The sequence below is a fragment of the Hyalella azteca genome, unplaced genomic scaffold (genome assembly GCF_000764305.2).
Source record: "Hyalella azteca isolate HAZT.00-mixed unplaced genomic scaffold, Hazt_2.0.2 contig8774, whole genome shotgun sequence".
NCBI lineage: Eukaryota > Metazoa > Arthropoda > Malacostraca > Amphipoda > Hyalellidae > Hyalella > Hyalella azteca.
Window position 1 is genome coordinate 386,148 of NW_025938859.1, and position 15,683 is coordinate 401,830.

The 15,683-nt window shown below is 37.9% G+C and overlaps 2 protein-coding genes across 3 annotated transcripts; one reads left to right on the forward strand and one right to left on the reverse strand.

Annotated features, from left to right (window-relative positions):
• Positions 1-149: 149 nt before the first annotated feature.
• On the reverse strand, positions 150-1,129 carry LOC108676696 (myosin regulatory light chain 2). Its single transcript, XM_018164823.2, has one exon. The coding sequence runs from the start codon at positions 1,015-1,017 to the stop codon at positions 505-507; it is 513 nt and encodes a 170-aa protein (XP_018020312.1). The 5' UTR covers positions 1,018-1,129; the 3' UTR covers positions 150-504.
• A 4,773-nt stretch (positions 1,130-5,902) lies between these two features.
• LOC108676698 lies at positions 5,903-10,777 on the forward strand. Of its 2 annotated transcripts, none has more exons than XM_018164825.2 (3): positions 5,903-6,565; positions 7,903-8,154; positions 9,961-10,777. In XM_018164825.2, exons 2-3 carry the CDS (start codon positions 7,903-7,905, stop codon positions 10,342-10,344), a joined length of 636 nt encoding a protein of 211 aa, XP_018020314.1. In that variant the 5' UTR covers positions 5,903-6,565; the 3' UTR covers positions 10,345-10,777. The 2 variants fall into 2 exon arrangements, with proteins under 2 accessions (XP_018020314.1, XP_018020313.1); XM_018164824.2 differs by lacking the exon at positions 5,903-6,565 and adding an exon at positions 6,574-6,958.
• Positions 10,778-15,683: the final 4,906 nt, after the last annotated feature.

Here is a 15,683-nt window from a genome sequence, read left to right on the forward strand (position 1 = left end):
GTTGTGTGGCAGTAAACTCAGCCATAAATCCGACACGAAGTTTTTAGGGCAGGGAAACTCGTACATTTCAAGTGGAATGATATATCCTAGCGAAAGTTTTTTTGATGGAACAAGCAAATTGTCACTTCTCATGAGCGAAAAAAATACAATTCAGGAGTTAACATTTTATTATGAATATCTTATTATTCCGTCGTCTATGAAGGGAATATTGATGACGTTGACGAAGAAATTGAAATTTTCATAGTTGATTCAAGTACGGAAGATTTTTAAAATTAGTTGTGATTAGGAAGCCGAACTTCCTCTCGTATCACTTTTCCACTCCGTTGCATCACTCGTCACGTCATGGTTGAGATGTGCAAACCACGGCATTTTCCCAGTCAAAGGTGACTCAACTACTGAACTTCGAGTCAATTTCTAACATGGTATCGCTTTTACCATGTTTCTGTATTTTCCTATGAGATGCCGTAAATATCACGTATTTGATCTAATCAAAAATTACACGAACTATTCTTCATCGGCTCCTGATCCAGCAACAAGCATGCCGATTAGTTCCTCAACGTCGATTTGATTGTCGTCATCGATGGGTAGATGCTGGAAGGCGTCATCGACTTCAGCGCTGGTGTATTTGTCTCCCCAGGTCATGAGGGCGTGGCGGAAATTGTCGCAGTCGATGTAACCTTCTTCGTTGGCGTACGCCAAGAAGGCTTTCTTGATCACCTCATCATCGTCGACCTCGCCCTTGTTCTTCTCGGCAAACATGTTGAGGAACATCGTGAAGTTTAGGGGACCGTCGGCTTCCCCCAACATTTCTGCTATCTCATCGTCACTGATGATGCGACCGATTTCATCAAAAATTGCCCGGAGATCCTCATTGTTCAGAATACCGTCCTTGTCTCTGTCCATGATTTGGAAACCTTCCTTCATCTCAGCCACTGTCTTTTGTGAGAACATATCGAAAACATTGCTTCCGGCTTTTTGTGCCTTCTTGGAAGACGAACGTGAACCACTCTTCGGCATTTTGTGATGTTTATGCGAAGCTGAACTAACTCCAAACTAATAACTTTTTAGAGCCGAGCAAACCACTGCGGTAAGACGACAGACGGGAGCGCGACGGGCACTAAGGCATGGGTGTCAAATCACCCCCTCTTTATAGGTTCAGGCGCCTGCTACCCTACCGCACCACCCACGAGAGCCAGACCTCCTCCTGCTATATTGGGTGGTAGAGCAACCTTCTTGGCAGGCATTCTCTGCTCTCGTTATCGTTCATGCGCCGCTGCAGTCCTTTGCATGTAAAAACACTAAGTGAAATTTTGATAATATACCTTCAGTATTATTTATTTCTTCATATGCATTAACTGTCCATGGGAAATATCGAGCTCTATGACGATGATACCTGCAAGCTAGCGAAAATTACCTTACGTGCTACTTTTCTTTATTCGCTCGTTTTCCCGGCCCATTTGCCGCGTTTACCTTGCATTCTTGGCAGAGTTCCATGAGAAGCAGCTCCGTTGTAGACAATAACTGGACGACTCGTAAGTGCATCACTTTGCGATGTCTCACCGCTCATGAATGTCACGGTAAGACTTTTTCAAAATACACTAAATTGTTTTTGATACCGCAATTTATTATTTCAAAGTTGTTTGCAGCATTGTTAGATGCCACAATTCTCATCTAAATTGTAAAATTACACTTACATAAGTTTATTTGGATAGTTTAAGTGAATATCTTGGTTCAAACTACGCACTTCAAAAAAATTAAGTGTCTCGTGCAGGTGTTAGTGAAAAGATAATTTTTTTGTACATGTACGTAGGGCATTACAATTGACACATTTACTGAAAATTTATGAGAGCAAAATTGTAGCTTCAAGTTAGTGTTCACAAGAACGAGATGTGTTGAGAATAGCTCTTCACCGGAAGGCTGACCCTTCTGCAGAACCCAAACAACGTATTCACCTCACCGGGGTTCAAGCTTATGAATACTCCGTCTCTCCCTTCACTTAAAACTCTCGACTCTCGCAACTCTTCCTTTACTTTCATTCTTCCGCTCTCAGTAAATCTCTGCTCCTTTATTCGTTCGTTATTCGTTGATGGAAGAACCACTGTCTTCGCTATTGTAAGTGACATATAGTTTTTTTTTTTATATAAAGCTATGTATAAAACAGGAACACGCTTTGTTAAAACGGGGAATTAACCTTGAAGGAACGTCTTTAAATAACTTAACAAAAACGGGTTAAACATTTCAATCCCTGCCTGTCGATCATAACATAACATAACATANACGCCTTCGATTTATTTGTAGTGTAATTCTAATCGCCATTATACCTGAACTGACGCCTCGTAATGGACAAAAAAGATCACGGTGCAGACGCGTGCGGTTGGGTGCACTCACCGCCCTCAACCTCCCAGTCTAAATTTAAACCATTAGCCGCTGCCAACTAAACTCTTGTAACCGCCTCACTTGTGCTCTGCATCAATGAGAATCTTATCCTCGTAAGCTAATGAAGTCAAATACATTGTAATGCCGTGGATCTCTATAGTGATACCTGATAGTGTATTTCTATTAACTTCAGCTATCAAATTAATTTTTTTTGCCGCAAAATGTTTGTTTGATTGTAACAACAACATTTGAGGTACACAAGAAATACAATTCTGTCTAAAAATACTTCAATGCCTATTGTCAATAAATAAATTGAAATTCAAAGAAGATTGCTGAAATGGAGTTCTCATCACAACGCTACACAACAAATTTTGTGGTAGACTCGTACAACCATCAACAATACAATACAATCTACATGCTTAGCTTTGATTAATCTTATTGCAAAATTACCAGTGGGTGGCATTATTGTTCTAGTATACACAAAGCACCAGGGGCCTGTCAATGTCATACCAACACGCCGACGCGTTCACCTGTCACCTATCTGACAGGGGAGCTCTATCAGGAATTCAGGTACGCCAGCTGTTGTAGAACTTCACCATGTTTTTTTTATCAAAGTTTAAGTAAAATTTCTCCTATAATTACTAATCATGAATGCTACCTCCCACCGTCGCATTGTGATTATCTCCTTTTCCCTGGGCTGCAGCCCTTATTGATGAACGACGATATGATTTACACTTTCGTCCATGTATATAGTGTAATGTCGATAATAAATAGTGTAGCGGCGAGTAGGAAAACATTGCTCAACTATGATGAAAATTTTTTAACAAAAAAATTAGCCTAATATTCAACATATTATTGCAGATGCTGACTATGCACATGTGTTCATGGTGATTCACGCAGACTTCATTCGGAAAGTTCAATAAAAAAGAAGTAGTAAAGATATCATTACACTACAAATTTTATTGAAAAATTCTTTGCCTGAAATTTCCTATCACTTAATTTAAAGATGACATCGGACAAATGACGGCCCCTCGTGATCAATGCCTTCGGTTAGTCGATTTTTGAAGCTCCATTTAACTCTCTGAAGCATTTTGACGGGTATGTTGGCGATGGCTTGACGTATGTTGTTCTGGAACTAAGGTAGGGTCCTTGGACAGTCATTGTAAACAATTGATTTGAGGTAATTCCATAAAAAATCACATGGAGCCAAATCGGGGGATCAGACCGGTCCAACAGGGTCACCTCTCAAAGGGATGAGGCGCTCGGCAAAATGTCTAAGAAGATCCATTGAACGTAGCGCGCTGTGCGGGTCGTGGCTCCATCCTGTTGTTGTCTTCGTGTGTTGTGGCAGTCCGCTGAACTCCAGACCCTCTTGCATTCACACGTCTACTTGCCCTAAATGTGTTCACCCACGTAACAATCAATTTCCGATCAGGAACCTGACATGAAGGACGAATAAGGAACCGAACACGGGATGCTCGTTGAGTAGCGACAATGGAACGGCCATTATAAAAGTACGCCTCGACAGCAAACGCACTCCGCTCATTTGTCCAATACATAGTGTCAACTGACTAGGCGAGACACCAAACTTCATGACCTTGACTTTTATATGAAATACACCCCGCATTTTTTCTGCTACATCTGACTACTCGGCGCGATATACAAAACAGGAAATTTCCTTGAAACTCCCTGTATAATGAACTCGGTGGTGTCTTGGACTATAGTAAGCGCACTTTGCTCATTTGTCCAATACATAGTGTCAACTCACTAGGCGGGACACAAAACTTCATGACCTTGACTTTTATATGAAATACACCCCGCATTTTTTCTGCTACATCTGACTACTAGGCGCGATATACAAAATAGGAAATTTCCTTGAAACTCCCTGTATAATAAACTCGGTGGTGTCTTGGACTATAGTAAGAAATTTCAGCACGACTAAGCAATTGAAATTCCTTAGATGAATCCTCTATTCCTATAAGGTATTAAATTTCCTGTGATAATGATAATGATTTTAATTCTCACGCAAAAAAAGTTTTTCGCATATATAATATACCGAGTCTATGCTGCTTTAGTTAAAGTCGACATTGTATGAGGAAACAAAATAAAATTTATGTTTATAAATGCATTGGATACACAAGAATTTGGCTCCATAAATTAATCACTATTGCTTTGGGTGAAGGGCGCGTCATTTTTATTGCCATCATTGTTGTGAACAAAATGTGAGTTACGTGGCGCATATGAGTTCTTATTAGAGTATTAAGAAACTCTGTATACCCACTGCGTGACTGAGAATGAAAGCACCATTGTTGGTGGTGGTGATGGCAGAGATGGTGATAGTCCCCGCGTTGCGCACTAACTGCTGCCAACCTTCGATCGCTTGACGCTGCAGTGCAGACGTGGAGCTGGACGTGTCACAGCCTCTCTTCCAGCGCTTTCCATACCTTAACAACAATAACGAAGTGTACAGGCATTACATTGGTAAAATTAAGCTATACTTCAGGAACCTGCTGCGAAAATTAACTAGAGAGGTGTTAGTTCATAGAATCGTTTACGATAAAGTCTTGTGACGGCTTTAGAATCAATGGCGTCCAGGGTTTACTGTAATGTTACTTCCCACGACGAGTCCCAATGCTAAGCTAGGTTAGAGTTTCTCAAATATTCATATCAATTGGGAAAGGGATTGATTCGAACATTGAAGTCATAACGCGTGAAATAAAATTCTGGTTCAAGATTTGAAGTTATGCGACTGAATAATTATAATTGATTAAATATTCGTGAAATGAAGTCACGGGCCTGAATTATTATTATTCGTGAAATTATTTAATGAACCTTAATTAATTCAGAATTCGTGAAATGAAATTATCCTATGATTAAGTGGTAATTCGGGGAATGAAGCCATTTTTTTTAAATAAATTCATGATTCGTGAAGTCATGACCTGAATGAAGTCATGATTGGTGAAACGAAATCACGAACCTAGCCTAAATGAGGTCATGATTCGTGAAACGAAGTCATGATGCGTCATATGAAATCATGAGCCTGAATGAAGTCAAAATCCGTGGAATGAAATAGTGATTTGTAATATGAAGTCTCGAGCCTGACTGAAGTCAGGTTCGATTCGCATCGCATTCGAAACTTGAACTAAAAGCTAGCGCTTAACGTGTATCATTTGGCATTATACTTTGCTCTCTTTTTACTTTTAGATAAATTAATATAATATAATGTGGGAAATTTTCACCTTAATTCACTAATATGATCAGAACATAAATTTTACAGCGAAAACACAGTTCTCACTTGGAGGCTCATATAGAACGATAGAAACAACTTGTATAAGATTTGATGTCGCATGTGGAGAAACATCGTATGGCATCATGAAATATAGGATTTGCTGGCAATGAATTGATTTAATGGTAATTTACAACCAATTTTTATTGCTGATATCCGGGTATAGAATTGTATTATACAAGTAGGAATAGAAATTAACTATTGATAACAATCAAATGTTACATTTATTATAACGTCTGTAACGCAACCAAACATTCATTCCAGATCAGATTATAATGACTTAGCAGTATAATACTAAACTCTGCATTTGAAGAGATTAGGAGCTTTCATTCCGATTCTATTTTTCAATTGACCTACAACCACGGCTAAAATAAGAATTCATTCTATATCTGTTTGAGCAGTATTAGGAGTTTCAGCTTCAAGCGCGAAAATAAATTCTGAATTATTAATTAAAATTAGTACACTGATGCCAATTTCGTATTATTTGAAGCTATTCTGAAGAACCCAGACAGTGCCGAGCTACTAACTGAAGTCCTTGACATATTCAGCGTGAGAGTGATTGTAAATAAGTAAATAATTGGGTACTGTTCTATAGAAGTAATTATTTAGATCAGTGTTTGTTGACCGGTGCAAACTAACAAGAGTGAAATACGCGGTAGTGATATAGGGCACTTAATTAGCGTCCCAACGATTGAGGAGAACCTAGAAGGTGCAAGGTGCCGGGTGCAGCAATAGCGGTACTAGCGCTGTGGTAGCGACGGTACCAAGAGAGTGAAGTGTAGCTGATCGCAGCAGCGTCAGAGTGGCGTCTTCACACGCAACATGCGCATTACGAACACTTCGAAATACTTGCTACCAGCCATAAGTAGATTGTTACGACCTTTCTGACATAACTCCTCCCAAGTGAGTACCTGGTGTTTCACAGTGTATGTAGTTTGTCACGAAAGACGTGTGGCTGCACTCAATCGTTTTGTGTCTCGTTCGAGTTTCCGGCTAGAACACTCGATCTCTCCGGCACTCGGTCTGTTTTGAGTCAAATTATCAGACATCCATTCAGTTGAAAATCTTCGGAACAATAGACTTGGTAGCAATCGGTTTTTGGAAGTTTATTGTTTGATTAGACAGTAGGTTTTGGTGACGCTTGAATTGATCCAGGGATACCGCACGGAAAAATTAGTTTCGTCGGCACAATCTTTATTTTCCATTTGAAATCCGATTTGCCCCCAATGTTCTGTTTCTTGCGTAACTCATAGTGGCGGTTTTATGTTATTGTTTTTGGAACAGCACCTCTTCCAAGTGAGTTGCACTCAACAGGTGATGGTAATTTTAGAGCCAAGTAAGTCGAGCTAAATCCGTAATTTATTTCAAATTTTTTTTTAATTTTAAAACATCTTTGCATTTTGTACGCTGACAGCTCAACAACATGTTACGGAATCACTGGAAATTTCGTAGTGAAAGACATACTGAATAACTAAGAAGATTGATATTAATTTCTATTCGCCGGATAAATAAAGACAAAGAAGTAATTGTTGAAATATCGAGAACATTTTTTCGACTAAATAACAAACATCAAACTTTTTCAACTAACAGAACTCAATCTTGCATTAGTCTTGCAGCCGACGTGAGACAATTTTCCAACAGTTTATTTATTTCAGACTGTAAAGATGTTACCAAATTTAGTGTCATTAAATTAAGACAAATTCTTTTCGTGATAACTGCTGACGGATAATTTTTGAGCGGCATGCAAAGTTAGGAAGGAAAACGCTTTTATCGCCTCGAAACTTGCATGTGGAATGATTGTTCAACTGCATGTAATCTGTTCCCTCAGGTATGAAACTGGCTGCGCAATCCAGGACAAATTTTTTTTATCTTCAGGATAATTGAGCCAAATATGTTACTTTGAAACCAAATGGGTACTAATACTATTTGATCATTTATCAAGTGCGATTTTATTGCTGAACTTTTGAGCTTCTCTGGATCTATAGTCTTGCAAAAACCTTTCAAACCTCTGAATTCGTAATCATTGCTCGCAAGATTTATCCCATACAACATAATTTCACGTTTTCTTCGCTTGCTACTTTTTATCCGTCGCTTCTCTTCGAAACTTTCATTAAACAAATTTTGGAACTTTGCGACTCAGTTCCGTTCACTATGCTTTCACTATGCGGAGTTCTGATCACAAATACCAGATTAAAATGCAGTTCACTTTACGCCACTTCTCACAGAGTTCCGTGTTGCAGATGGCTGATCCTAGCGACACTGCTGCGCTGTGCACCGACACACGAGGCACATTCGACCAGGGCCAGCCTGCAGACCTGGATGTCGAGGCCGGGGCTGTGGTTAGGGAGGAACCGATGAGCATGGGTGATGACCTCAACACTGAAAAAACTGCTGACGGCGAGCTCCAGGAAGAGGGCGAGGAGGGAGTGGCTGGTGATGAGGAAGCTGAACCAATCAAGACTGAGTTCAAAGTTCCTTTCGTTTACCTCATCGTGAGTGAAATTGATGATGGCCGAGATGATGTATAGATGATGGCCCAAACGGGATCAGTTTGGCGTAAGCTGGCTTTTCCCTAGAATAGGTTAGAATAGAAGTGTCGGTCCTGTAGAAATAGGCCCATGGCCTGTTGCCGATTCTTTCGCTTTTCGTGACTTGATTTACAAGGGATCCGGCCTTTGGAACCCGATCTTTCCATAACTGATAATTGATTGAGATAGCTGCTGGACTTATTGCCTGGTCCTGGTCATAATGTTGAGAGTTCTCTCATTTTAAAATTTTCTCTCAATTTGTGGATTGTGATCAACTTCATTGTGATCAAATAAGGTCGCGTATCCAATTTTCGAAAACTTTTAATTAAGAATACTAAGCTTTTTTTCAAGTTTCTTGATTTAGAACGAGCAGTAGCATTTTTCAGACTAGACTGGTTGAATGTCAACAAATTAATCATTTGATTAAACGAGAAAAATACTGAGTGTGTAACTCAGTATTTTTCTCGTTTAATCAAATGATTAATTTGTTAACATTCGACCAGTCTAGTCTGAAAAATGCTACTGCTCGTTCTAAATCAAGAAACTTGAACGTTCATAAAAAAAGCTTAGTACTTTTAATTAACGCAAATTTCCACCGACATTCTATGCTTAACGGAACCTTAGCTTGTCTGCAGTGATGAACTTCCAGATGCTTTCGTCCTTCAGGGTGGGGCAGAGAAGATATCCTCATTTCGTAGGCAAATTAAAAACACATAAAAATCTGTTCTAACATGACATCTTTTGGTATCAGAGGGGTTCAAAAGGAAGTACACTTTGGTAATAAATGGGCCTTGATTTCAACGACACGTAAATCCAATGTTTCAAGTCCTCGTTGTCAACTCACTGCCGTAGCCCGAGGGCCCCGAGTGATGTACTCGCCCAAGAAGTTCTATGTAACTTTACAACTGTAAATTTTTGCATCACGTAGCCAATTTTTTGCTAATTTTTAGCTTTTAGACTATCTAGAACTGATGATTTATGCCTAAGCTCGTTAAACAGCGAGATGCTTAAAACAAAAGTGGGATGGAGTTGATTCCATTGGCAAGAGGGATTAGCCAACCCCACCATGATAACGAGCGACAGATCGGACGGGGAATATTAAATTGTTAAATTAAAACAGGCATGGAATTTTCACCATGAACAACGGTAATAAAGTTCCATTACCTGTGCATCATTAGATTAAACCTCAACTCCTTCAACACGTCTCTACATCTCCTGACCCCATCTCAGAAATAGAGATTTCTCCCACCTATGTACTTCTGCATTTTTTAGTGAAGCCACATGCGCTAAGAAGTGACTTTTATTATTTTCGTGAAATTCAGAAATATTTTCATAAAAGATTATAATCATGTGCATATTATATTCTTAGCTGAATAACTATATCATTAAAAGTCAATGATATCATTTAATCAATTCACTGCATACCAAGACGTTAAATTACTGTCTATCCATACTGTTCGTTGCTATGTTCTGCATTTACAATCTCGTCATTTCTGGCTGGTACGCCCATTGGGCAAGCAATGCAGGTCATTTCATTGCCAGCTCGGATACGTCTTTAATGCAATTCTAGTCAAGTGGCGGTACCAATCACGTCAGCTATTCCACTTATTTCACTTTTGAATGCTTTGTTTCGTTTTCCAAACGACAGCCCCTGCCTTTAGTTTTGTTAATGTCGTTATTCGTTTTGTTTTCTATAAATTCTGAACTGTTACTTTCTACTCTCAGATTCCACCTGCGTACATGTTTTATTTGGATTTTTATTTGTTGCAGGTGGAGCCTGGTTGTACCCCACTCTCGTGCTACTCCGCCATCCTAACCTTCATTGTGATGAGCTGTGGAGTATTCTGGCTGCTTCTCATCTCACCGCCGCTCAACGCCAAGCCCTACGAAACACGAATGCCGTGGCTTGATAACCGAAAGACCAATGTGTCCGAAGCTCCCAACTCGACTTCACCAGAACTTTTGATTTCCGGATTTCAATCGAACAAAATAGACACGGCAAATTTACTGGATGTGGAGCCACAAGCAACCTTGCTCAATACAGGAGAGACTTTGGAAACGGATAGTCCCTTGTCCGGTGACGGAAGCATCAACGCAGATATTGTTTCCGAGTTTCTGTCTCATCCGGAACCAGAAGAGTTCAATCAAACTTAGTGAGATACCATCAGCATTATAATCAATGTTTGATCTTTGTTTGTATCATCCAACTGAATGATAAATTAAGACTAAAGAACAATGAAAGGAATCAACGGCACAATTAATTGCGCGGTTGAGTTATGTTCCTGGTAGTTGCCATCGATTTCAATTTAACACGTGACTACATATTTTAAGTCAAAATCAACATCTTATCGTGACAAAAACTTGAAATTCGTGTCCGAATAATGTTTTATTGATAAAAATACCTAATGGATTACAAGAAGATTTGAATCAATATGAACATCACTATGAACTATGTTACCCGAACATTTTTCGATCAAAATTTTAACTATACGCTTCGTTGGCAGTTGGGTTTGAGAGGAATTGGAGGATCGAGAGATTTTAAAAGCTTTTATAAATGTATTTGTGATATTTTTCATCGGAAACTGAAGTAATAAAAAATTTGCTTCATGCTCGAATGACATGTTAAAAAATTTCTCGCTGAACATAATTAACTTACTTGCTGAAATCAGAAAAACAATACATTTTTTACTTTATCTTTGCCCTGCAAGTTCTTCAAAATAAGTAAGATCGTTTAAACCTGTTCAGAAATTTCAATCTTACAACACGTATTCAAGCAAGAACTGCCATGCACAAAATCACCTCTGGATAAATTTTTACAATGACTCGTGATGGAGTTGGTATCTTCTTCAATAATACGATAATCTGTACAATTACTTCGAACTTCTGCATCCTCCATTTTTCTCACTATATGAAGCACATATATTTAATTTACGCAACTTTTTAGCACCTATTTTGCTTCGTATTCAGCTTATACAAGTTTAGCAAATTCTAACTCACCGAATGAAAAACCGAAATTAAGTTCCATCAAGGAAGCGAAACCTCCATAACCGCAATTTTCCTCTGCACTTATAATAAAGACTTGAAAATTATAAATTACCTTGTGATTTTAAAATTTAAAATTAAAATATTTAAGCCCTCTATATTTTTAGTTCATCCTCGACAGATAACATGAATCAATAGTCAAATTTCTGAAATCAATTCAGCATGAATCGTTATGATTCAAACTTTTTTGGCTGGCATTATTTTGATTTAGTAAAATAGAATCGTATATGTTTGTTTGCATTCAAGCATCATTTGTCTTTGTAAAATGAAAATCGATGTAAAGCTCCGAATGCAATAAAAAATTGGTATCCTAGTGTGATAAAATTGTAATTTAAAAGCTAATGATTATATTTTGTAGATATTCTGATGTTTTAAAGAATTATGAGAAATAACCAATAATAGTTTTTATTGGAAATCGCCTTTTGGACTTCATTTACAATTTAGTAGATTGTTATTCATTTAAACGTCGGCAAGGGCAAAAAATTGTAGTTATTCCAGCATTTTAAAAATATATATATTTTATGTTAACTGATCCAGAAATTGCATGAAATTTAAAGACCGTATCATGTCAGCAATGAAAAGCTCTCATGTCATCACGATAATTGCTACTACCAAATCAAACTTCATTACGTACTCTAGCATTCATTCATTTGTAAATTTCCTGAGTCGCCGAAAACATGATTTTTTTCACTGTTGTCTCTTTATAAGCGTCCGAGACTTGAATCCGAAGTAGATGAGCGCGTGTATGACCATTTAACAAGGTTGAGCTTCATGCAAATATTTGTAATGATTAATTGCCGCTGTTAAATCATAAAATGGAATAAGCAGTGATGAACTGAAGAATGAACATGTTGCACAAGTGTAGAAATTAAACTTCTTTTACTTAATATCATCACAGATAAAAATTTTCTCCGAAAATCTTTTCTGAAAATATTTCGCTTCCATATCAATGCTCACTTGCATACTTCAATATAGTTAACTAAGTTGCTACTCAATTTCGGAATAATACGCAGAGATTGGAGTTCAATGGCCGTTAAATGGTAAAACAATTCATACATCGAGTAATGATGCGATAAAGAACATCATTTTTCGTAAGTAAACGTCTTATCTTGTTAAAGAGTTTCACGTTAAAGAAATGCAATGTTAGTATTGTTCTGATTCCGGCATTATATTTCACCTTTAAAATTTCTACGAGCAATTTCGAATTGATCTCAATGGCTTCTTGCTTTCAGATTTTCAAAAATATATGAACATTTCAATAAACTTTCTCAATCTCCCCTTCTCGCAAATGACTGTGAGGCCAGGCCTTAAAGCTGCAGTAACTCCAGGCAAAATATTTCTTAGATATCATATGAAATTCCGAATGGTTATAGCATTGTCCTCCTATTTCATCAACTTACATATTAAAAATAATTATTATTATTTTAGGTTTGCCTCGTACGAAATTTAGTGAAGATTTTTCATTACCTAATTCAGAAGATTTAATTGCACTCAATTATTTCAATACATTATAGATATTTTAAAGTGACCTCAGACTGATGGCTACGCTTTTCTCTGCAACAGAAGTATTCGGCAAGTCTCTGACGGTCGCGAAATCACGTCACGTTGAAAACGCCTGCTCTTCAAGTGCCCAATACTCGGGTCGGCTGATGCAAGAACAATTGGGAAACATGTTTTAAATGTAAAAATACGTAAATTATATGGCTTATAGCTGCAGCGCGCAAGCTGTCGTATTAAAATCAGTATTAACTGAGAAACTTCTGCGGGTTGCTATGACCACTACATTACCATTAACCAGCACGCTGTTATTCTAGGCCAGTGCTATAATTAATGATCTAGCAATGCAACACTTGCTTCAGCGCTGAAATCAGCAAGCTACGAAGCGTAACATTCATGCAATAATTTCATAATCTTGATTAGTGTGAGGTTTCATAGACTCATAGATATTTTTGCAGGATTTGTGTTTTTATGAGTTTAAATTCCTACTTCTTTTTGACTTGAGTGAAGAAGTTGGCAACATATATTTGGTTTCAATTAAATAGGACAGGAAAATACAAGTTTTTGGCGATTCACAGTCAAAACTCGCATAAATTTGATGACACGTAATTACAGTACGAATTCATACAAAGTGATTCGACATGTTCAATAACTGATGCATTAACAATAATTTCTATCTTACTGCAACTCCTGCCAAATAATATTTACGCGACGCTGCCAAATAATATTTACCTTTTTGACTTCCGAGGAATTTTTACCTGAGCATTAGAACTAAAAATAAGACGATATTGGAACTAGTATTGCCTGGTCACAATACATTTAGTACAATTTCTATGGCTACCAGACAGAATGCTTGCAAAGCACTTATTATTCGGGTAAACATTGTAAAGCAAACCTTTATTTATTTGTTTGTGATGAAGTGGGGGACTCTCCAGCCGAGGTCGACTCACTCAATAATGCATCAGAAGGCCTAGTGTTACCATCGATTCCAGCCACGATTAAAAAAATAATGAAAAATATAATTCATTATAATGTAATAAAAGTGTCATTTTGTTATAGAGTTCTCAAAATCGTAACGAACTACCGTAGGACTAAGTGTGCTGCATGGCGCTAGCGAATTTATTGGTAATCAAAATACAAATAGGTCGTATAAATTTGCAAGCTCCGGTATTAATTGTCATTTATCAGTAGCAAAATCTTTTCATAGTTTGGTTTGTTGAGAATCAGTAAGTTGGGATGCAAATTTCTTCTCATTCGTTATTTTTGGCCATGTTGATATAAGTAAATTAAATCTTAGACGTAAAGACCGTAGATTGTTTTGAGAGCATCAAGAAGTTAATTTATCTGTATCTGAAGACCAACTTACAGTATGACAATGTTACCTCCAAGCCTAGACCAATTTTTCTATGATAAAACCAATGGGGAAAATAAATATTTTATCTCTAAGAGGTGAACCATACCGCCAAATATACGTAAAATATGAAGGAATGCTACCTATAAAACAATTTATGTAAGAGCTTCAAGTAATTGAAGCAACATCATCACATTCTAGATATAAATTCAAGTCAATAAAGGCTTTTGGAAGATCGAAAATATTAAATACCATCAATGCTTTATTGATTTCATCGTGAAGTTTCAATTGAAACCCAAAATATTTTGAATTGCAACATTGAAGTAAAGCAGATGTGAAACTCTTCACGAACCAATAAGGAGCGCCTTGTCATATATTCATGATTTATGAGAAGTTATTTGAAATTCTGAGCAAGGGTTGACCGCTGCACAAAATCAGCGCGGTATAGTGAACGAGCGTCTGATGCGATAAGGACTTAATTAAACGGTGGAGCGGGCTTGTGGCTGATCGTCTCACAGATAAGGCACCTCTTGCGCCTTCAGGTTAAACATTGATCGCGGCACTCACGGCAACGCTTGCTACGCAACCGAGGTACGGTTTGAAGGCTCACAGCCTTCAAACGGCATAATTCTCAGATTGCAATTTAAATCGTCCAAAGGATTTCACGATAATGGAAATGATAATTAAACGCTCTGCTATCTCATCATCGTTGTTTCCTCATTCAACGTTTGCCATTCATGCTTCTGTTGATGAAGCGGCAATAAGTTGAGACTTTGCTACAAACGCACAAAGATTTTTCAACATATCGTAAGAAAACTATCCCTATCGTAAAGTGCAAATGAAGTATCGTGTGACGGTTTGTCATGGAATAGCTAGAGGTAGAGAGGGAAATGCTGGAGCAAAAAAAGAGGAAGGGCTACGGCCCTCTGACGAGGGAGGGGCACCGGGGTTCGAACGAGTGACGCGCCTCAGGCAGCACCTGCCTACCGTGACGACAGCAGTGCGGGCATTGTGCGCTGTGGCACCAGATGCACCTGCACTTGATAGGCTCATGGTAGTTTGTGATCCCCTTTACCGTTGTGTTGTTATCTTCTGCTCTAAATAAAGGTGTTCCTTTCGTGAATGATCATGAAACTCTCAATATCGCATCATGGCGTATTTATTGATATAGTTTAGGATAGTACGTATCTAATAGTACGAAGTGCTAACAAATAGACTATTATAAATACATAAGAACTATTATAAATAAGTCATCGGTCAAGTGTCATCATAACATATCATTGAAACTAACTTTATCGTTTGACTTTAATTACTATTCACTTTTACTGTTGCGCTTGGCCGGATAAACGCGTCAACAAAGACGTCATAATTTGAACGCTGAATGTTGATGCTTCGTGTCCATGGTGAACCCTTGAAACAAAATGTGCAGCTTGTCGCCGCTGTCAGGTGAAATTCCATACTTTTCACCTTGACCAATAACAATAGCGGATCTTGTCAATTCTGAGGTCATAAAAGATTATATTGAAAAGCTGTCCTATTTAGTAATCAAAGATGTGAATGAGTTTTTATACTTGAAAGTTTAGTTTGTGAGTGTGAAATTGTA